Source organism: Notolepis coatsorum (genome assembly GCF_963971535.1).
Source record: "Notolepis coatsorum genome assembly, chromosome: 10".
NCBI classification, from domain to species: Eukaryota; Metazoa; Chordata; class Actinopteri; order Aulopiformes; family Paralepididae; genus Notolepis; species Notolepis coatsorum.
The window spans coordinates 15,929,805-15,952,819 of record NC_140174.1 but is presented as its reverse complement, the minus strand read 5'-3'; the positions used below and the strand labels follow the sequence as shown (position 1 = coordinate 15,952,819).

At 42.3% G+C, this 23,015-nt stretch overlaps 2 protein-coding genes across 2 annotated transcripts in view; one reads left to right on the top strand and one right to left on the bottom strand.

The window, feature by feature from the left end:
- The window catches only part of mto1 (mitochondrial tRNA translation optimization 1), a gene marked incomplete at its 3' end in the record, with an annotated part of 42,914 nt that extends 26,332 nt beyond the window's left edge, over window positions 1-16,582 (top strand). The window contains exons 12-14 of the mRNA XM_084322931.1: window positions 9,369-9,478; window positions 13,435-13,592; window positions 16,328-16,582. Of these exons, the coding sequence (XP_084179057.1) occupies window positions 9,369-9,478; window positions 13,435-13,592; window positions 16,328-16,582 (523 nt within the window). The remainder of the gene's footprint in view (window positions 1-9,368; window positions 9,479-13,434; window positions 13,593-16,327) is intronic.
- Window positions 16,583-16,650: 68 nt separating this feature from the next.
- The window catches only part of LOC311236007 (uncharacterized protein), a 29,199-nt gene continuing 22,834 nt past the window's right edge, over window positions 16,651-23,015 (bottom strand). Inside the window, exons 12-14 of the mRNA XM_084323576.1 lie at window positions 22,647-22,791; window positions 21,496-21,630; window positions 16,651-17,866 (exon numbers count right to left, since the gene is read on the bottom strand). Coding sequence (XP_084179702.1) covers window positions 17,687-17,866; window positions 21,496-21,630; window positions 22,647-22,791 — 460 coding nt within the window. The 3' untranslated portion in view covers window positions 16,651-17,686. The remainder of the gene's footprint in view (window positions 17,867-21,495; window positions 21,631-22,646; window positions 22,792-23,015) is intronic.

Here is a 23,015-nt window from a genome sequence, read left to right as displayed (position 1 = left end):
AATAGGTCAGCATTAGCTAAAATACTGTGCACAACCCAATGGACAGTTATCTGCAATTTGTCATTGTGGTTGTTACTGTACAAATATACCTTTACATATATTGAAGAGAAATAAACAACAGATTCAAAATATTAGACAGCATATTTAGACATAAAATAAGAGAGGCTCAACAATGCCATGGAAACAATCAAATAAATAATTGAATCAGTATAACCACGTACTGTCACTGCCCTTCATTAATGTGATATTAATCAGTACAAACATGTACTGTTGATGTGATATTAATGAGTAAACATGTACTGTTGATGTGATATTATAGAATAGAATAGAATAGAAATACTTTTATTATCCCGTGGGAAATTTGACACTGCAAATCGCTCAACATTTAAACATTTAGACGGGACAGGTCACGAATTAGAATAATAACACAAATCAAATCAAGTTGCCTAGGATAAGAGTAGAGTAAAATAGAATAAAATGGAATAAAATATACAGTAAATAAATACAGTAAAATATACTGAGCATGGGGGAAGGGGGGGGGTACAGGTAGTAAAAACAACACACGCAGTGTAAACAAATTGGTCAATATAATTAACTATCTAACTAACTGAAATATATATTCAATATATTATTTTAATTAGATTAATTAATTACACAGCAAATTATCACGTTATGAAAATAACTCTAAATTAATTTAAATCTTATTTTTTTATATATATAAAATCTTTTTATTTATTTATTTAATTTGTTTTATTCTCATTCATTCCATAAGAACATAGAATAAACATTTACAAATGTTTATTTTTAAATGGTCCATTTGCATGTTCTTGGTATCTGATTCTAGGGACATCTATGGATCTCAGGGAATGTATTCCCAGTGTCAGAAATACTGTGTCTGTTACTAGGCTTGAGTAAATTGTAATGAACCAAATGAGAATATCAATTCAATTTTTTTATAAAAAAAAAAAATGTGACTGTGAATAACACCATGCTAAAATTGACCAGACCTGAACAATCTAAGCAAATGAATAAAGGGAAGATGATTAAACAGAAGGTTTTGTAGATGCAGTACTGAATTCTGCCATCCGGACACATGCAATTTGAAATATGATTATAGAATATAAAATATCAGGCCTAAAATGGTTATGCGATTAAAATGCGATTAATTAGATTAATTAATTACAAATCCTGTAATTAATTAGATACATTTTTTTAATCGCCTAACAGCACTAGTAGAAACATGTACTGTTGATGTGAAATTAATCAGTGGAAACTAGAACTGTCCCTGAAGCCTGTTTTTGGGCTTCAAACTTCGTCAGGGTTTTTCGAACGGACGTTCGAACTTTCGTTTTTAACTCATAGCGCCAGTCACGATGAGTCGGGTTAACTCGCCATCGCTTGAGCGCCAGACCCGAGTATAGTCTGGTTTTAATCGTTATTTCTTTTATTAGCGATATCCATTCATTTTCATCCATCCAGCCTGATGTTATCGTTGGGAATGGGTCTGAGCTCGCAAAAGGGCAAATACCGCCGCCTACGCCTTCCAGTTGGTATTGCACCCCATTGGGAATGGTCTAGTTTCTTTTCTGAGACGATCCAAGCCTTGCGGGCAGGGTTTAAATACTCAGGCGAGGTAACCTGTTTCAACGATACATCTGCGAGGCTGCCCCCCCCCCCCCCCTCGATATGCAATGCTGTTGAACGTGGTACGGACCTCCGCGCCCAGTACTTCAAATGGCGATGAGATAATTGGATTATTTCTTTTGCATTACATCAGATACAAGGTAAGAACACTATATATAAATTTGATCGTTGATCTGATATGTCTTTCTACCGCGATCGCGGCTGTGTGTGTGTGTGGCGTTGAGTTTGAGGAGGCTGCGGCGGAGCCCCGCGGTCCAATGCTCTTTTCATGTATGCACGAGGAAGGATAATAATGATAATCTAGCCAGCGTTTCCGTTAGCCGGTAATTACCGGTATTTGACCGGCAAAATCTGTTGAAGTCCGACATATTTAATCTCTCCGGTCTTAATGTCCGGTGAAAATAATTCCCTGAGTCTAAGCACAATTTGATTATTTGAATTGTATTAAAATAGGCTAAAATTAAATAGCCTATGCGATGAACGAAACAATCATTACATTTGTTTCATCGTTGCTTCTAATAATGACAACGACGTTGTCAGCGAGAGCTTAGTGCTGGGTGTGCGAACTTTTGTGAAGCTGCAGAGCCGGAGCAGCAGCAGCACAATGCAGTACTCCAGCAGTACTCCAATTCAGCCATTTTCAATTCAATGTTGGGTGGGGGGCGCTGCTGTGCGGTCCCCAGAAAAGAGCCAATAACAGCTGAATCTGCTGCTCTGCATCGACATACTCTCGCAAATAAGTCATTGGGAGGTGGAGAGAGAGTCGTCACGCAAACTCACGATAATGTTGCCGTCTCTCTCTGCCAAATTTCTCAGTTCTTCGCTTGATATAATTAATACAAATGTCCAATATAACGGAATTCGTTAGCTCATAAAAATGTGATTATAACAGACTGTTGTTTATTAATGTCGGGCGACTGCCCACAGACACCTATTTGATTTAAAGTCGGCAGCAGCTTGAAAAAAGCCATTCTATCCTTCACAAAGCCAGACTGGTCTGGATGGATAATACTTGGTATAACGGATTCCAGTCGTCGAGCGAGTACCTTTGCCAAGATCTTTGCTTCATTGTTAAGGAGAGAAATAGGACGATATGAGCCACAGTCTTTCGGGTCCTTATCTTTTTTTAAAAGCAGGGATATTGAGGCTTGATAGAGAGTCGGAGGAAGCGAGCAGGATTGAAAAGATTCCTCAAACATTGAAGCCATAATGGGACATAACTGGGTGGAATATTTTTTTTAAAATTCCACTGGGAACCCGTCTGGGCCTGGGCTTTTCCCACTCTGCATCATAGTTAAAGCCTGTTGGATTTCATCAGCGCTAATGGGCTCTTCCAAAAGAGTCATTGAATCATTGTCTATGACTGGTATATCCAAATTTGCGAAGAAACTATTCATGAGAGAGGGGTCTTTGGGGGAATCAGAGGTATATAGTGAAGAATAATTTTTTTTGAATTGACCATTTATTTCCAATGGGTCCGTATAGATCTCTCCAGTGGCAGAGTTCATTTGCGTGATCAAGTTCTGAGCGGTGCGGTGTTTTAGCTGTAGTGACAGCACTTTACTAGGTTTATCACCAAATTCAAAAAAGGACTGCCGTGATTTGAGTAGAAGCTGCTCAGCATGACTGGTGGAAAGGAGGTTAAATTCCGTCTGTAGGGTCACTCTTTCATTATAAAGTGCAGGTGTCGGAGAGACTGCGTATGAATAATCCAATTTAATAATTTGGTCTGAAAGTTCAGTGCGTCTGCTGTTGTGCAGTTTATTACGTCGAGCACAATTAGAAATAATTTCTCCACGGAGAAAAGCTTTAAGAGCTTCCCAAATGATGGACATAGGCATGCCAGGGGTAGAATTTACCTCAATAAAAAATTTGATCTTAGTGGACAGGAACGATGAAAATGAGTCCTCAGATAGCAATAGTGGATTAAGTTTCCACGGCCTGAATGATGGACATTTGTCCGGGAAGGCTAGCTCTAAGATTATTGCTGCATGGTCTGAAATAACAATGCTATCGTAAGAGCAGGAACGCACTTGAGATAGAAATGTGTTGTCAATAAACAAATAATCAATTCGAGAATATGTATGATGAACTGGTGAAAAGAAAGAGTACTGTTTGGCGGTGGGATGAAGGCAGCGCCAGACATCTGAAATACCGTATTGCTTCAGGAAGGACACTATGGCTCTAGCAGTCTGAGATTGTGGAGCTGGATTAGATGATGATCGATCTAAGGCTGGGTTAAGAGCACAATTAAAATCACCTCCCATAATCAGTTGGTTAGAGTTCAGGTCGGGGAGTGAAGAGATAAGTTTATTGATGAAATGCGTGTCACCAAAATTTGGAGCATATACGTTGACTAGGACTACCTTTGTGGAATAGAGAGTTCCTGAAACTATAATGAATCTGCCATTAGGGTCAGAGATCACATCAGATGGAGTAAATGGTGTGTTTTTGTTGATCAGAATGGCTGTTCCTCTGGCTTTGCTCTGAAAACCAGAGTGGAACACTTGACCTACCCAAGCTCTGTGTATTCGACGGTGATCTACTCGCCGAAGGTGAGTTTCTTGCAGAAAAGCGATGCCAACCCCAAGCTGCTGTAAGTGAGTAAGGATCCTAGTACGTTTCAAGGGGTTATTTACACCCTTCACATTCCAACTAATTATGTTAGTATTGCCCCCTGACCCCCTATTAGGATCAAACACTGGCATAAGAAAGTGAAAAAATATTCATGACATTTGAGATGGCAGAGTGGTGGTCCAGGGTGCTTATAATTAAAGATGAAAAAAAGTCATAAGAATAGAAACAAAAAACAATAAACAAAAATAGACAAAGATATTCACTGTTAATATTAGCAATGAAAAACAAACAAACATAAAACGCCCTCTCACGTCCCCGTGGGGCGTGACTACTCACAGCCATAGTAACACTGACTGTGCCTAGCATTACAGCTAACCTTGTGCACCCTGTGCTCTAAACGAGCACCCCGTGAGAACTGTAATTCTTAATTACACATGGCAAGAACCAAAAAAGAAAAGAAAAAAAGGGAAGAAAGAAAAAATAATGAATAAATAAATAATTGCTCGACACGTGGCCATATATAATTATGTAACTAGCTTGGTTGGATAAGGCAGGTTTCTAACAATGTATACACCTAAACCCCTGTTTGGAATCTCATTGTAGTCCACCCCCTCAAGAGACAGGTACTGCCTGTTTAGACCAGTAGAATGTAAGATATCTCTCTTTGGTTAGAGTTCTACCCCAAATGTTTGGGCCATGGGGTATGTTGTTTTATAAAGGTGCATAGTGGCACCAAACCTGCCTTTTCCATATAACTAACACACACACACACACACACACACACACCAGTCTGGCTTTGTGAAGGATAGAATGGCTTTTTTCAACCTGCGGCGCCTTATGAATATAATTTACTCATCCACCGAGTCTCCCGTTGCAGAGGTCGTTGTTGCGCTAGACGCAGAGAAGGCCTTTGGACGGGTTGAATGGGACTATTTATTCTATACTCTGCAGAAATTCGGTTTCGGCGAGAAATTTGTGTCCTGGGTCAAACTTTTATACTCCTCTCCAGTGGCATCAGTTCGAACAAATTATGTGACTTCGGAATATTTCCCCCTACAACGCGGTACAAGACAGGGTTGCCCTCTCTCTCCGCTACTATTTGCACTAGCGATCGAGCCACTAGCTATTTCCTTTCGCAAGGACCGCCATGTCCAAGGCATCATCAGAAATGGACAGGAACAAAGAATCTCGCTACAGTATATGCGGACGATGTCCTGTTGTATATCGCGGATCCAGCGGCCACACTTCCACGTGTCCTTCACATACTACACGAGTTTGGTGTTTTTTCTGGCTATAAATTAAACTTAAACAAGAGTGAACTCTTCCCCATAAATTCCTTAGCTAGAAATATCCCCCCCTCTAGGTTCCCCTTCAAGCTTTCCCCAAGCAGCTTCCGTTACCTTGGCATAACGATAACACATAAACATTCTAATCTCATAGCGTCCAACTTCACCCCTCTACTGGAGCGCACCAAGCAGGATTTTATCAGATGGTCATCACTTCCTTTATCACTTGTTGGCAGAGTGAACACTGTGAAAATGAACACATTACCGAAATTTCTGTACTTATTTCAAAATATTCCAACCTTTATTCCAAAGTCATTTTTTAAAGCCCTCGACAAGGCAATATCAGATTTTATTTGGAACAAACGCCCAGTCCGAATAAATAAAACGGCCCTCCAGAAGCCTAAATCACAGGGAGACTTCGCACTACCCAATTTCTTGGTCTACTATTGGGCTGCAAATATTCACAGCATTCTCTACTGGAGTCACTCCCACTACGGACTCTGTCAGTGGGTACCGGCATGGGTGGACATGGAAAGGGCATCTTGTTCTAGAACATCTTTGCAATCCTTAGTCTGCTCCTCGCTCCCAGTCACAACCGCCCAGTATACCAACAACCTCTTAGTACAACACTCCCTCCGGATCTGGTCCCAGTTTAGAAAACACTTTGGTCTCCACGCCATGTCACAGTCGTCACCTGTCCACAAAAACTTCCTTTTCCCTCCCTCTATGGTGGATGAAACCTTCAGCAACTGGTTTAAGAAGGGCATTCTGAACATTTATGATTTGTACCAAGACAGTTCTTTGAAAAGTTTATTAACAGATTGCAGAATGGGTACAGTACAGTACAGCTCAATACATACAATTGTTAAGGGGATGCAGACCAGAGAAAGACTTTCGTCTTGTTTACATCAGGGTCTTTCATGTCTTTCACACAACTGTCCCTAAAGTTTAACTTACCAAAAACAAATTTGTTCAGATATCTACAGATACGTGATTTTGTTAAGAGCAAATTTGACCAGTTCCCCCATACACCCCCAAAAACTTTGATCGATCGCATCTTGGAGGTGAAGGTTGTAATCAAAGGCTCAATATCTAAACTATATAACATCATATCCCTATCCCTACCCTCCTCAGTATTGGCTATAAGACAAAACTGGGAGTCCGATCTAAATCATCAATTTACAGACAAAGAATGGGAAAACGCTCTTGCCCGAATACACTCTTCTTCAATATGTGCCCGCCATTCACTGATACAGTTCAAGCTCCTCCACCGTCTATATTGGTCAAAGACTAGACTGGCGAAGATAAATCCTGGCATGGATCCCACATGCGACCGGTGTCACCAAGCCCCTGGCTCACTTATCCATATGTTCTGGCATTGCCCAGTACTGGCCCCTTTCTGGACTTCCATTTTTAAATCTTATTCAGACATATTTTTTATGAACATTGACCCATGCCCTCTTATTGCACTATTTGGCTTGACACCGGAAAACGCTACAATATCTATTGGGCAATCCAATGCCATGGCCTTTGCCTCACTCATTGCCAGACGCCTCATCCTATTCAACTGGAAGGCAGCCACTCCCCCTTCACACTTACACTGGATGAGGGATGTCATGTCTCTTATACATATAGAGAAAATCAGATTTACTACACAAGGCCACACGGATATCTTCCACAAAACATGGCAGCCCTTCCTATCCCATTTCAAAACCCATATGACTCCATCCAATCTTGGGACCCCATGACCCCCCTCCACCCCCTATCTACCTTCATGACACTGCTAGCCCACGCATGGCTAGGGAGATGGCATTGTGGTGGTCTGCTAAGGGTGTTAAATTTACTCTCCATTTTATTTGTTTTACCATCTGGAAGTTACGCTACTAAAATGGAGAGTAACACTTATATTATATATTATTATTACGGTATGTATATATAAAAATATCTCTGTTTTATCTTTGTTTTATTTTAATTTGACTTCATTTTTCTTTTGCGTAGCTTTCTCTGCCACATCTGTACTTTTGTTTAATTATTTAAATGTCTATTTTTTATTTATATCTCTTTTTTTCCTTTTTTTTTTTTTTCATGTATGTTTGTCGTCGCCCTCACTGGGTGGGATGGGTGGGATTAGGGGATAGGAATGAGGAAGGAAATGGAAGTTGTATAATTTTGATAACTGAAATGTATAAATATGTACTAATTCTTCCAATAAAAAAAGATAAATCTAAAGTCGGCAGCAGCACGAGTCTCGGGACTTATTTTATTTGGAATATAATGACTTTATACGCAAAAGTAGCCTAGTTTTAAGTAAAAATATTATAAATCTACATGCCTTGATGATGTCATTCTTTTGTTTTGTTGTCATTCTTTTGCCTATCAATTGTTTTTAAGCTCAATAAACTCTGACCGGAATTTCTCTCATTTGACCGGTAGATTGAAATCTACCGGACACTGAGGCCGGCAACAATTTTTTCTAACGGAAACCCTGAATCTAGCGTTGATTTCAGGAAGATGCGATAATCAGTGTATTCCACTAAAACGCTATTATCAGTCTTTCTCTGGAATTACTCGGAGGCACCCAAAGTTATACTCATATTCAAAAGGCTATAAAACGGAAATGTACCGATGAAAAAACAATCCGTTTTGTACATGTTGACTGGATGCAACTAACTGATAATCGACGGGTGTATTAGACCCATAGCTATACTTTAAGATATATTTTAAGGACTCGCAAATCTCGCAGTCCCCCCATTGATTTACAGCGGTGGCGCACTAGCGCCATCTCATGGATTAAGCGGTGGCACTGAATGAGTTAATTACAAAAATCTTAATTTAAAATCTAAATTCTTTTTATATAAAATGTCCTCAAACTGAATCCTCAATTTGAATAAAGTGATTAATCTGATTAAATGAGTCTCTTAAAAAATTTAATCAACTTTATTTAATGAATATAACTCATCAGTTTTGTCAACATAAATAATCCAATAAGGGCACGGTTGGTACGAATGTGATGGTGACGTCTTGATGGAGCGCCGAGTGCCAAGCGGATGCAGATAGGCTACATAATTTATGATAAATGTTTTATTTAAATGTTTATGACTAATCATATAGTATAATACTATAATATTAGTGTAGCCTAATCTTTATCTGCAACTGTGAAGAAAAAACCCATTAGTTTAAACAGAATGAATAGACGCATAAAAAATATATATATATATATAAAAAGAAAAAAGATTATTAAAAATAAAAAATTCTAATGTTGATTTAAAATTCAAACGCCAACATAACGAATGAAGGTCTGAACATTTGGGCTCAGCCCTAGTGGAAACATGTACTATTGATGTGATATTAATCAGTAAACATGTACTGTTGATGTGATATTAATCAGTAAACATGTACTGTTGATGTGATATTAATCCATACAAACCTGTACCGTTGATGTGATATTAATCGTAAACATGTACTGTTGTTATATTAATCCATACAAACCTGTACCGTTGATGTGATATTAATCAGTAAACATGTACTGTTGATGTGATATTAATCAGTAGAAACATGTACTGTTGATGTATATAACTGTATGATAGTATGTACAATAATGGTGTATATACCACATATATATTTATTCTTACCATATATACATTTTTATCTGTCTGTACATACCTGCATATAATCCTCATATGTTATACCCAGTTTAATCACCTGTACATTATATATTTCTGTTGCACTTTACTGTTACATTTGCACTGGAAGCCAAACTTCTTTTTGTTGTACTGTACTTGTGCTGCATGATGACAAAACATTTGACTCAACTCAACTAAACGTTCCATCTTAACTGCTGCATGAATCCTTCTCTTACAGCGGACTGGATATGTTACAATATAAAGACGTGTCCTTCGAGATGTTGGCCTCGGCCTTCCCAGAATGCCTTTCACCTCACATGGAGTTCTCAGAAAGACTCGAGATAGAGGGTAAGAGATACAAGACATCACTTTTTAAGAATTCATATTATGTTCTTCCTGTGCTCCAGGACAGTTCAGTCAGTATGTTCTTCCTGTGTCCCAGGACAGTTCAGTCAGTATGTTCTTCCTGTGCCCCAGGACAGTTCAGTCAGTATGTTCTTCCTGTGCCCCAGGACAGTTCAGTCAGTATGTTCTTCCTGTGCCCCAGGACAGTTCAGTCAGTATGTTCTTCCTGTGCCCCAGGACAGTTGTCAGTATGTTCTTCCTGTACCCCAGGACAGTTCAGTCAGTATGTTCTTCCTGTGCCCCAGGACAGTTCAGTCGGTATGTTCTTCCTGTGCCCCAGGACAGTTCAGTCAGTATGTTCTTCCTGTGCCCCAGGACAGTTCAGTCGGTATGTTCTTCCTGTGCCCCAGGACAGTTCAGTCAGTATGTTCTTCCTGTGCCCCAGGACAGTTCAGTCAGTATGTTCTTCCCGTGTCCCAGGACAGTTCAGTCAGTATGTTCTTCCCGTGTCCCAGGATAGTTCAGTCAGTATTAGGGCTGTACCGAATAGTTCAAAGCTTCATTCATAATGTTGACATTAGAATTCAAAATCAACATTCGAATTTTACATTTTTTATTTTTTTATTAAATTTTTTTAATATTTTTTATGTGTCTATTCATTCTGTTTAAACCAATGGGGTTTTTCTTCACAGTTGCAGATAAAGATTAGGCTACACTAATATTATAGTATTATACTATTATAGTATATGACTCGTCATAAAGATTAAAATAAAACATTTATCATAAATGATGTAGCCTATCTGCATCCGCTTGGCACTCGGCGCTCCATCAAGACGTCACCATCACTTTCGTTCCAACGTGCCTTTATTAGATTATTTATGTTGACGAAACTGATGAGTTATATTCATTAACACATTAATTGCCAATGACGAGTATACTCGTTATTGGCCGCCATGCGTTGAGTGCCAAACAACGAGTAAACTCGTTTTTATGATCGTTGTTTCTTTTATTCGCTATTGGCATTCATAATTCATCCAGGAAGCCTCCGGGAGCCAGCTGGACCCTGTCTGATATTGCAACGCCTCAATACCGCCGCCTGGTGGATTTCGGGCGAGTTACACTCCACTCTAAACTGGAAGTGGCACTCGGTGCATTGGGGGAAATCCTCCGGCAGACATATCTTGTAACATGGATCAATATACACACTCTAGTGCATTGGATCGCTTTCGAGGCGCAAGAATCAATATGCTTTCGGCGTTTATTGCGGAAAATGGATCTAGCAGATCGACTTCAAATTATTTTTTAAAAATATCTCCGGACGCATCAGCCACAGGTAAGAGGAATCTAACGTTATTTCCAGCTCGATTGTCCATTTATTTCATTGCAATCTGTCCGATCAACGTATGGTGTCTTACTAAAGAAAGCCGTTAGTGACAATCAAGGAATCATAAACGACCCCCCCCCCCTTTCCTTCACGCATGATGGAGCATAATGTATAGCTATCATATGCATTTGACATTTTTAATATAGCGTGTATAGGCACGAAACACCAATCGATAATGTATAATACGCGTCAGGGGCCTATAGCACGCATTCTAGGAATTACTGCTATACAGTCTAAAAACACTTATATTCTCGACGGTACTAGTTCAAGTTCAAGTTCAAGTTTCTTTAATAGTTGTCATAGAGAAGTACAGAATACTTTTGTACAAAATGCTTCTTACTGTTGCGCTCCAGAGACTGTGCATGACAAGATAAGTATGAAATAAAAACATAGTAAAAATTAGAAGTAAAAAAGAGGTCACAGTGTTCAGTTTAGACATATGTACAATGTTCGTAGACGTAGTTACCATACAATATACAATACTGTGCAGTGTACTAATATACAATACTATATAGTGCAAGGCATAAATGGCCGAGGTGCAGTTTAGGTACAATTCACAGTAGGTGTACGAGTTGTAGTGCAAATCCTTTATCAATAAATATAAAGTGTAAGTGTGTTTGTGTGATCTAAAGTGTGGAGAGTGGGTGCTGCAGTGTGTTGTTTGTTTGAGTGAGTGTGTGCGTGTGGGTGTGTGTGCTGTGTGCATTTGATGGTTGTTGCATAGTGATTATTGTTCGTTTAGCGATTATTGTTCGTTTAGCAGCCTGATGGCCTGGGGATAGAAGCTCCTTCTGAGTCTTTCTGTGCTCGCCTTAAGACTCCGGTATCGCTTGCCTGACGGCAGCAGTTCAAAGAGGCAGTTGTTCGGGTGGCTCGAGTCCTTAATAATTCTCTTAGCCTTCCCCTTGCACCGCTTGTTGTAAATGTTCTGGAGGGTGGGAAGCCCCCCTCCAATTGTGCGTTCGGCTGAACGTGTCACTCTTTGTAGTCTGCTACGGTCTTGTGCAGTGCTATTCCCAAACCAGGAGGTGATGTTGCCGGTCAGGATGCTCTCTATTGTACATGAGTAGAAGTTCCTAAGGATCTTCTGACTGACTTGGAACTTCCTTAGGCGCCTGAGGAAGTAGAGGCGTTGTCGTGCCTTCTTCACAACACTGTCAATGTGTGTGGTCCATGTCAAGTCCTTGGATATGTGGGCTCCGAGGTACTTGAAACTGTTCACTCTCTCAACCGGTGCCCCGTCGATGCTGAGGGGGCTGTAGTCCTTGACCCCCGACCTCCTGAAGTCCACAATCATCTCTTTTGTTTTGCTGACGTTCAGGGAGAGGCAGTTCTCCTGACACCACTGTGACAGGTTCTCTACCTCTTCCAGGTAGGCCCTTTCGTCGTTGGCAGAGATCAGGCCCACCACTACTGTGTCATCAGCAAATTTGATGATGGTGTTGTTGTTCCGCTGTGCTACGCAGTCATGTGTGTACAGGGAGTAGAGGAGGGGGCTCAGAACACAGCCCTGGGGGGCCCCTATGTTGAGCGTGATGGATGAGGAGGTGCAGTTGCCGGCTCTTACCACCTGGGGTCTGCCCGTCAGGAAGTCCAAGACCCACTGGCACAGGTCATAGTTCAAGCCCAGGTCCCTGAGCTTGGCTATGAGTTTGGAGGGGACTATGGTATTGAATGCTGAGCTGTAGTCGATGAACAGCATTCTCACATAGTTCCCCTGCCTCTTGTCCAGATGTGATGCTGCTGTGTGCAGCACATGGGCTATGGCGTCCTCCGTGGACCTGTTGGGGCGATATGCAAATTGCAGAGGGTCCAGGTTGATGGGGAGGGAGGAACAGATGTAGCCCTTCACTAGCTTCTCAAAGCACTTCATGGCTATGGAGGTGAGGGCTACAGGGCGGTAGTCGTTGAGGCAAGCGGGCGTAGATTTTTTGGGTACAGGGATGATGGTGGACTTCTTCAGACAGGTGGGGATGACAGCCTGTTCCAAGGACAGGTTGAAGATGTCAGTGAATACCGGGTACTAACACGACAATGTATGAATGGAAAAATATAACGTTCCCACATCCGGAACGATAGATAACCGATGTTGAATGGGCCATAGTAATGTCGATATAGCTAAAATATTTAAAAAGTTATAGCCCTGCAAAGAAGGTGAGCCACTCCATAGGGTTATAGCACTGGCAGAGTGGTATAAGATGGGCATACTGCATGGCACCCAATGTGTTAAAGAAAGTAGATTTTTTTTTCTTTTTTTTAAGACTCATTTAATCGGATTAATCACTTTATTCAAATTGAGGATTTAGTTTGAGGATATTTATAAAAAGAATTAAAAAGAAATATATTTTTTTGGATTACGTCATAAAATATGACGACAGACATTCGAAGCTTCGTTGGAATACTTCAATAGAAGCTTTGAATGTTAAAAAATTACATTTGGTACAGCCCTATGTTCTTCCTGTGCTCCAGGACTGAACATGTGAAGTTCCCCTGTAACCACTAAGAGTTCAGCCTCCCCCTTCAACGTCTGACTGTGACACTGATCTCCATGCCTCTGTGGTCTCTCTCTCTCCAGCTGTGTACAGGCCCCACTGTGACCTGCAGAAGAGGGAGATGGAGAGACTGCGGAGGGAGGAGAGTCTCTCCCTGCCCCCAGACATGGACTACTTCTCCCTGACGGCGTCTCTGTCCAATGAGGTCAGAGAGATTCTGGACCGGGTTCGACCCACGACGGTGAGTCAGTATGTTCTTCCTGTGCGCCCGCGTCAGGGTTCGCACACGGTCCTTGAAGTGCTTAAAGTTTTTTTTAAAACAACACTGTTCAATATTACACTTACTGAAGACTGTATATTTTTACTGTATATTTTATACTAGAATGTATATACATACCGGTAACATACGAAATGTGAATCCCGGTCCGTACTCTATTATTATTATCTTATTCTTAGGCCTATTCTATTCTTAGGCAATTTAGGCGACTTTGTTCTGTCTAAAATCTAAATGTCTACTGTGAGCGATTTGTAGTGTCAAATTTCCCTCGGGATGATTAAAGTATTTCTATTCTATTCTAAAGTGCTTAAATATATATATTTTTTAAAGTCAAGGCCTGGAATTCATTGAAAACAGCCCATTTTTTAACAAGGTGCTTAAAAAGTCCTTGAAATTGAAATCAACCATTCGCATGGTTCCCTACTCTCTCTTCCCAGGAGCAGTCGCATTTTTTATCTCCTCTCCCTCCTCCAGAGAAAACACCTCAAGGCCTCTCTCTTATCCGCTTGGAGACGTCCGTACCAGCCCTTACAGCTCGTTTCACCGGAGCCTAGATCTGCACTCGCTGGAGAGCGCTCAGACATTTTGGCCTTTTTCTTCTTTCTTTTTACAGCAGAATCCTCAACTCAACTCGACTTTTGACCGTAATATGGATCTAATAAGCTGGGCTTTTACAGCGATTGATCGCATATTCTCTACAAGGAAGCAGAATGCGGATGACCCATTATGCCCTCTTGGGAGCTATCAGGCGGGATACACCATAAATTCATACGGGACCTGGCTCGCAATATGCTTTTTCCCACTGGAGATAAACGACGTTGAGGACGTATATCTTCTAATTGTCATGCTGCTCGGCCTGGGCACCGTCAGCTGCTGGATCTGGTACTGTCTGAAGCTAATTCGGAAGAAGTTGATTTCCCTGGCCAGGGATCTGGCCGGGATCAAGGAAAACCTTATGGAACTGTTTAAGAAGATCGCTGATCTAAGTACCCTGCGCGGTGATGAACAATTGAGCTCCAAGACCATGTTGGAAAGAGGCGAACTCTATCATGTAGACGAACAGAGAGAACTTGAGAGACTTGCTTCTAACCATGCGGAGGAACTTTCGCGGTCACAGGCCATACTGGACATCACGTCGGAAATTAGGGACGTGAAAATAAAAATGCCACCGTACCGTAATAGGGGATACGACGATGGTGACGATGATTAGACAAAATTGACCTGATTTTAACTATATGCGGCATATCTGCCTCGAGCTGCATGTTATCACCCCCCCCCCCCCTCCCCCTTCCCACACCCTCCCTATCCTTTCTGCTGTGGAACGGACCGAGGCCAAGGTCAACGCGGAGGAGTTGACTCTCCGGCGATGTGTGATTCTGGGAAAGAGGAGACGGTCTGTACTAGCTGGAAGCGATAAGATTGATGAGGCCCCCCCCTACCCCCACCCACCCCCCTCACCCCATCCGCACCTGCTGTTGTGACTCATCTGGCGCCACAGCCATACGTAGGCTGCCTCTGATGCGCGACGGTGGGGGCCCCCCCTTGACTGCTCCACAACCAACTTCCTTACCCGAATTTCCAATGCCCCCCCCCCCCCCCCCCACTCCGCCCCCCCTCCAGTTCACCAGGCGCGATCCACTGTGTTCACATGGTGGAATGCAGCCGACTATCGCATACAGTGTCTCAGGCCTCCTGTAATGCTGACATGTGTCAACAAATGTACATGTCTGTTGAATTTATGCTGTGCCATTGTTACTGTAAAAATGTAATGATTGTGTTGTTGTTAATATCATTTATGAGACGTTGAGCTGTATGTGTGTCACGAATTTCCCCAAGGGGATTAATAAAGGAATATCTTATCTTATCTTATCTTATCCATGATCAAATTGTTCTGAATCAAGAAATAATATTTTTTTGGTTCCGTTTTAATAAAATCTGACGAGTCGCTGTCTCACTCGCTCCAACTGTTTTCCTCATTAAAAACAGCATTTAAAAGTGAATTGTATCCTTCAAGTGACATCCTTGAAAATGAAAAAATAGTGCTTGGGAAAGTACTTAAAAGTCCTTGAATTTAATTGTGCAATGTCTGTGGGAACCCTGCCACGTGTAGTTGATGACAAGCCAGTAAATAAAAGCAGTTATTTCATCTAAGCTATCTGGCTGCACGTTAGCCTAGCTTAGCACAATGAATGGAAGCGGACAGTGCCGGTTAGCCTTCGGGAGAGGTGTTAGTTGGACAATGCCTAGGCTAACCGGTACTGTCAGCTTCCATTCATTGTGCTAAGCTAACATGCAGCCAGATAGCTTTTTTTTTTTTTTTTTTAACTTCATTTTTTAGCGTTTATCGCTTTTCTGGTCAAGCATGACCGACAGTTGTAGGGTGAAACGGGAGAGAGAGCAGGGGAAGACATTCGGCAAATGACGGCGAGTCCGGGAATTGAACTCGGAGTCAACCATATCCGTGACGCAGCACGGTATTCCACGACGCAGCGCGGTACATGGTGTGCTACTGGAGCACCCCCTGCCAGATAGCTTTCTACTGAACGCACAGAGAGGAAGCTGGTATCTATCTTCTTGTCTCTCTCTGGAGAAGACTGTAAGCTAATTTCCCAAAATGTTTCCGTGTTCCTTTTAACCTTCTGAATTGGTCTCCGTGAATTGACCTGGATTCTGGTTCGTTTCACCGTCTTGTCTTCCAGCTCGGCGCTGCCACCCGTCTGCCTGGCATCACGCCTGCCGCCATCGTCCACCTCCTCAACTACGTCACCCGGGCGGGACAGCGGGAGAGCCGGGCGGGACAGCGGGAGAGGCGGACGCACAGGAACCCCTCTCCGGGCCAGAGGGGGGCGAGCGAGAGGGGGGAGGGGGAGGAGCTACGTGCGAGCGAGGGGGAGGAGCTACGTGCGAGCGAGGGGGAGGAGCTACGTGCAAGCAACGTGTCGTTGCCTCAGTGAAATGACGACTCAGAAACAGCTGCTTGTTAAAAAGAAACGTCTGTATTCTAGTAAATGTACAAAAAAATAAATTAATGTATTTTGGAAAGATATGTACAGTTTTCATTTTGTACAAAAGACATGTGATTCTCTGCGGTACAAAAACACTAACAACAAGACATGTGATTCTCTGCAGTACAAAAACATCATTAACAACGAAATCACTGATCTACATAAAACTGTGGTTTCAGTGGTAGAAGTCTGTAATTCATTTCTAGACAATTAATTCCCGAGACTAATGCCTCGTCTACACTAGCCAGGGTTTAGCCATGCTGTGGCCTCGTCTCCACTAGCCAGGGTTTAGCCGTGCTGTGGCCTTGTCTCCACTAGCCAGGGTTTAGCCGTGCTGTGGCCTTGTCTCCACTAGCCAGGGTTTAGCCGTGCTGTGGCCTTGTCTCCACTAGCCAGGGTTTAGCCGTACAGTGGCCTCGTCTCCACTAGCCAGGGTTTAGCCGTGCTGTGGCCTTGTCTCCACTAGCCAGGGTTTAGCCGTGCTGTGGCCTTGTCTCCACTAGCCAGGGTTTAGCCTAGCAACCGGAAAGTTTACCTTTCTGTGTGGTGTTTGCATGTTCTCCCCGTGCTTGCAAGGGTTCCCCTCCCAATAAGATAAACCCAATGGAAAAACATGCAGAACAGATTGCTAACATGAGGGGACAGGAGCACTTGGATTGATCCCCGGGCGTAGCCCCACGCCGCAGACCCATGTCTGCTCCCAGCAGCCCTGGGGGGGGGGGGGCTGCTGGGAGCGACTCAGTGCATGTGTGTGTGTGTGTGTGTGTATTCCTGTGTGTCGCCCATCTCGCATGTGTGTGTGTTAATCTGCATGACAATTAAAGACTTCCTCTTCACAAACCAAACCATACCATACTAGACCATAGCTAGCCCCAGCCAGGCTGAACACGGCTAATGGAGATGAGGCACAATACTAAGATAGTCTACCTGAGACTAAGTATTTAGAAATTCAAAACGCAGAACCAACGGTCGAAAACATACATTCTTTTGGGAGCAGAACCGGCTACCACGTGGATAACTAACCCCGTCACCATGGTTACTGTAACTAACGCGTCAGGCGACACCGGCCGCGGCACTGGCAGTCTGTCCGTCCAGCTCCGCGGCTCCTCGACTGAAGAAACCGAAGGGGAACCTCCAGGTGGGCTGCGGCGAGCCCCTGGGGGCTTCTGGGTAAACCGTGGTGTCAACAAACCTCACCTCCGTGGTGACGGTCAGAGGGGAGGAGAGGGGGCACTGGGGGGAAGGAGACATGAAAGATGGTTTAAAAACAATAATAATTAGGGCTGGGACTTTATTTCATTAATTTCGATTAATTAACTACAGAAAGAATTAAAAGTAAAAAAAGATTGATGCATTTAACCCATTCCCCGCCAAAATCGCTGTTCAGCGTTATTGCCCGCCATGCGTTGTCTGCCAATATCGCTGTACAGCGTGTTTCAAGTTCATATTTTCGTCATGGAATTCATATTTCACCCACGGAGCCTTGTCATATGCTGCGGGAGCCATCACAACTCTGCAACGCTTCAATACCGCCACCTGGTGGCCGATCGGCGAGTTGCCAAACACTTTCGTATGAATGTGTGAATGAAAAAGTAAAACTTTCCTACATCCTGAACGATAGATAATTGATGTTGAATGGGCCATAGTAATGTCAATTTAGCAATACAATTTAAAAAGTTATAGCCCTGCAAAGAAGGTGAACATCTCCATAGACAAATAGCGCTGGCAGAGAATGGTTTAGGATGATCAAAGTGGTGGCAGAGAATGGGTTAATCGCATGATGATTTTTCTTTATTGTGTAAGAATGTTACCATTCAAAGGAGACCAAACTCGTGCATGTGCTATAAGTACTGTATAAAGTATAATAAATCGCAAATTACTTTTTTTCTTAGTCTGGTTTGTTCATACAGAATACTGAAAAAGAAATTGAGATCAATCAAGAGTCTTCCAAATGGTCAACTGTTCTCGAATGTACTTGAAAGTACTGCGTTTTAATTTTACCTCGAAAGTGCTTGAGTTTACAAAAGGTCCTTTGCGCTATATATATATATTATTCCTAAAATTGCTGCACTTTGTTCAAAATTGCATTGATCTGTTAGTCTGTGTAGTAGCTAAACTCCAGGGCCCTCATTCATCAACGTGGACGTAGAATATGTTCTATTTCCACACGTAAGCACGGAATGTAGAACTAGTGTACGCACAGGGAAGTCGGGATTCATCACACGGCGCGTACGCAGGCTCTACGCTCCTCCGTAGAACTTTGTTCTACCGTCAATGCTCGTGCATGATTATCCATATATGGTCATGAAAGTGAGGAAACACCCCCCATGGGATGTGAAATAATGGACTGACCCGAGCGGTACTCTGAGAAACTCCACGGAGAATTCACTGCTGTCGAACCAAGAAGACACTATCGCGTATTATGGGATAAATAAAAGGCGGATTTGTAAACGGTGATGTCAGATATCAACGGCTCCCTAAGACCATTGCTGCAATTCTGCCTGGACAGCTCAAAATACTAATAAAGACCGTTCGTTGACCACTGTTTGGCGTTGGTTGTGTGTCATTATAACCGTGCTGTAATATGAATGCCTTTATTAGTTGTGTTCGATTGGCTATATGATTTTTAGAGGCATCTATTTTGTTGTCGGCTAATAAAGACCGCGCTGGAATATGACTGCCTTTTCCCGTGTTGTTTGATTAATACCCAGGGATTAAAGTTCTCCTCAATTTGATTCCAAATCGCGATGGATCTCCCGTCAATTTTCTACCTGCTGCATATGATTTCTAGAGGCATACTACAATCTATTTTGATGTCAGTATTGGGTAGCCTACATAAACAATAATACGAGAGCTATACAAGAACAATGAATCTTACTGCCATGTATGCAGCAGATACGCCATGTGTAGCCTGCCTATATGTGATCAATACAAACATGAACTTGAATTCCATCATGTCTGTGTGCGGGTCACTGCGGGAACTCACAAGGCTGTTGTCACAATGTAAATAAGAACGTGCACTGAAAAGTTACAGTATGTAGTTGGTTGATCATTTGTATGACAGTCAGTAAACCCTTGCAAAAAGTATCCGTTTTATTTAATGAATTGAAAACATTCAGCATCGCCTTCCTCCCGGCATCCAGCAATAACATGTATCAGGCAAATGCGCATCGCAACATTGACTGAGTGGAATCCCTTTCTATTCACATAACTGCATTTGTGATGGAGCTTTGACAGCTACAGTAACAGTCTATTGGTCGATCCATCTCCAATATCACGATGGACCGTGCCGCGGTGGCAAAGACCCGAGGGTGGAGGATCTTGAATGAATTCCATCATCATATATATATGTTGTGTGTCTGTCCACTATGTTTGTTACTTTGTTATTCCCCCCCCCTATCTATGTAAAGCGACCTTGGGTCTCTTGAAAGGCGCTATATAAAATGAAGCTATTATTATTATTGTTATTATTATTATCATCACATCTGTGCGGGAGCTCACAAATAGACTGTTAGTCTCAGTGAAGTTTCAACGGAGGTCATCTATTCTAACCAACAAATTGAAGTAGAAAGCATTTCGTGACCAATCTTATTTGGAAACATGACACACAAAATAGTTTGCTTTTTATTTGAAACAATATCTAATCGTGTTTGGAGGTTGGTGTTTTGCGTCTGCCCCCCGTGCCAAACAAGCAGGCCAACCTCTTGTTCGCGTGTGAGCCCGTTATAATTACACTACTGTCGCTATTTTACAATGAACTATAATGAATTACGGGTCATACAGAAGTTGAACACTAATGCACGGAAGCTTATTTCCGCCTTGAAACTAATGCAGGACTGAGGAGTGCTTATGCGTAGTAACGATATTCTACCACTGGGCGCGAGGTACGCCAGGTCCGACCTGTGCGTAGATGTAAGCACGGAGTCAAGTTCAAATCGAAATTGATGAATCCCACTCTTTGCTTAGAAATGATCGTACGCACAGGGTAAGCACAGATCTGTGCGTAGAACACGTTGATGAATGAGGGCCCAGGATTTTGCTGCTTAAACGTATGTATAATGTATATTCATTGATTCACTCGTATACCAAAATTCATTTGAATTGATTTTTTTTGCTTTTCGCATCAAATATTGATATGCGATTAAAATGTGATTAATTTCGATTAATTAAAGTCTTGAATTAATTAAGATTAAAACATTTTATCGAGTCCCACCACTAATAATAATTAATGATTTCCCTGAGATATGAAAGCAGGTTTCAACAAGTTCAATTTAAGACCTTTTTAAGACCACTTTGAATAATTTAATACCTATTTCACAGCCATACTGGCAAAATAGTATGAAGGTAATTATTTTTTTATTGCATATGAATTATTGGGGGGGGGGGGGCTGATAGTATGTTACCTACTGCTTACTGTGTAGCCTGGACGTTACCTACTGCTTACTGTGCAGCCTGGATGTTACCTACTGCTTACTGTGCAGCCTGGACGTTACCTACTGCTTACTGTGCAGCCTGGACGTTACCTACTGCTTACTGTGCAGCCTGGACGTTACCTACTGCTTACTGTGCAGCCTGGACGTTGCTTACTGTGCAGCCTGGACGTTACCTACTGCTTACTGTGCAGCCTGGACGTTACCTACTGCTTACTGTGTAGCCTGTATGTTACCTACTGCTTACTGTGCAGCCTGGACGTTACCTACTGCTTACTGTGTAGCCTGTATGTTACCTACTGCTTACTGTGCAGCCTGGACGCTTCCCACATTTAAACAAGATACAGAGAAGTTATAAACATAGAAGTAACTTCCTGGAAGAAGAGGAAGAGGTATTTACCTGAACTGTGAGAAAGAGGAAGAGGTATTTACCTGAACTCTGTGGCAGAGGAAGAGGTATTTAGCCCCCAGGATGTAGCTGTGGGGCTGATCCAGCAGACCCTGACGAGCCCATAACACCTGTATGGAGAGGGAGCGGGGAAGGAGGCAGCCTGACTCACACGTCTCCTGAGAGAGAGGGAGAGAGAGAGAGACATTTTGAACAAGATACATAGAAGTAACTTCCTGAATCCAATACATTCAGAATATTTTTTAAAACATTTAAAGGCCTAAATCATTCATCATTATTACATTTAAGACCAGGAACACTGAAAATACATTATAGAACATATTATAGACTGGTTCCTCTGGACTGAGGCTGGGGTCACAATATGGGGAGGAAAGTAAAGCCATATAGTGTAGATCAGTAGGTATGGAGAGTCACATGTTGAGATAATCCAGCTAATCATGCTGGACTGCAGCGTGAGGGGAAGTGTAATCTGTAGGAACCACCACAGCAGAACAGAACTGCTTCTGACGGGGCTTTTCTGACACGTTTTGTCCTCACTGACCAAGACTGCAGATTGTTTGACATGGTTCAAGATTCAAGAGTTTTATTTGTCACATACATACCAGGGCATACAGTGAAATGCGGGTGGTCATGCCCGCATCGATTGTGCAATAATACTAATAATAAAATAGACATAAAAAAAACAGGTAATAAGAAGACATAAGATGTGCATGATAGAAATAGACATGCTAAATTCCTGAGAAGGCACTGGGTCCTATGTACACTACTATACAATATACAGTTTGTCAGTTTTAACTCTGTCATTATGCTATACTAAATGCTATATCTAAACTATACAAGAACCACATCAGTTATTTCCTTAAAGTGGTTAAGGTGACCTTTCCATTTAGTTTAAAGTGACATTTTGTTTAAAGCGATTGCAGCATGTGTGTTGTGTGTGTGTGTGTGCTCATGTGTACTTGTGTGTGGAGAGTTCAGTGTTCTGGTTGCAGTCTGATCTGCCTGTTGCCTGCCGATCATGGTTAGATCATGGTTAGATCACGGTTTATCGCAATGTGTCATAGAAATTGCAGTCCGTGTCACTTCTAAGGGTAGTTATTCGAGATATACAGCTATGCAGGGAATTACAAAGCCCCACATTCCTAGGAGGACTCAGGAGAGTCTGCTGCTGTACCTGTGGGCTGAGGGCACATCTCTGGGTAACGACTCTGGTCCAGTCCGGCTGGGGGCCGGAGCTCATGGCCAGCAGGTCGGGGACGGCCCCCTGGAGGGCCTCGTAGAGCTCGGAGCGCAGCTCGTAGCAGTCGCTGGACGGGGAGCTGCGTGCAAGGGAGAAGAATTACAAAATAATTACATTGAATTAGTTTTTACATGAATGAATGAATGAAGTTTATTTTTCGGTCTTGTTTACAGACAAATCAAAAACACACCTGTGTGGACTTACAAAAAAAAAAGAAAAAAAAATGTACATATTCAAGGCAAGCTCACACACAAAATCCAAAATCAACGACCGAAGAAAAGGAATAGGCTGAAACACATGCTT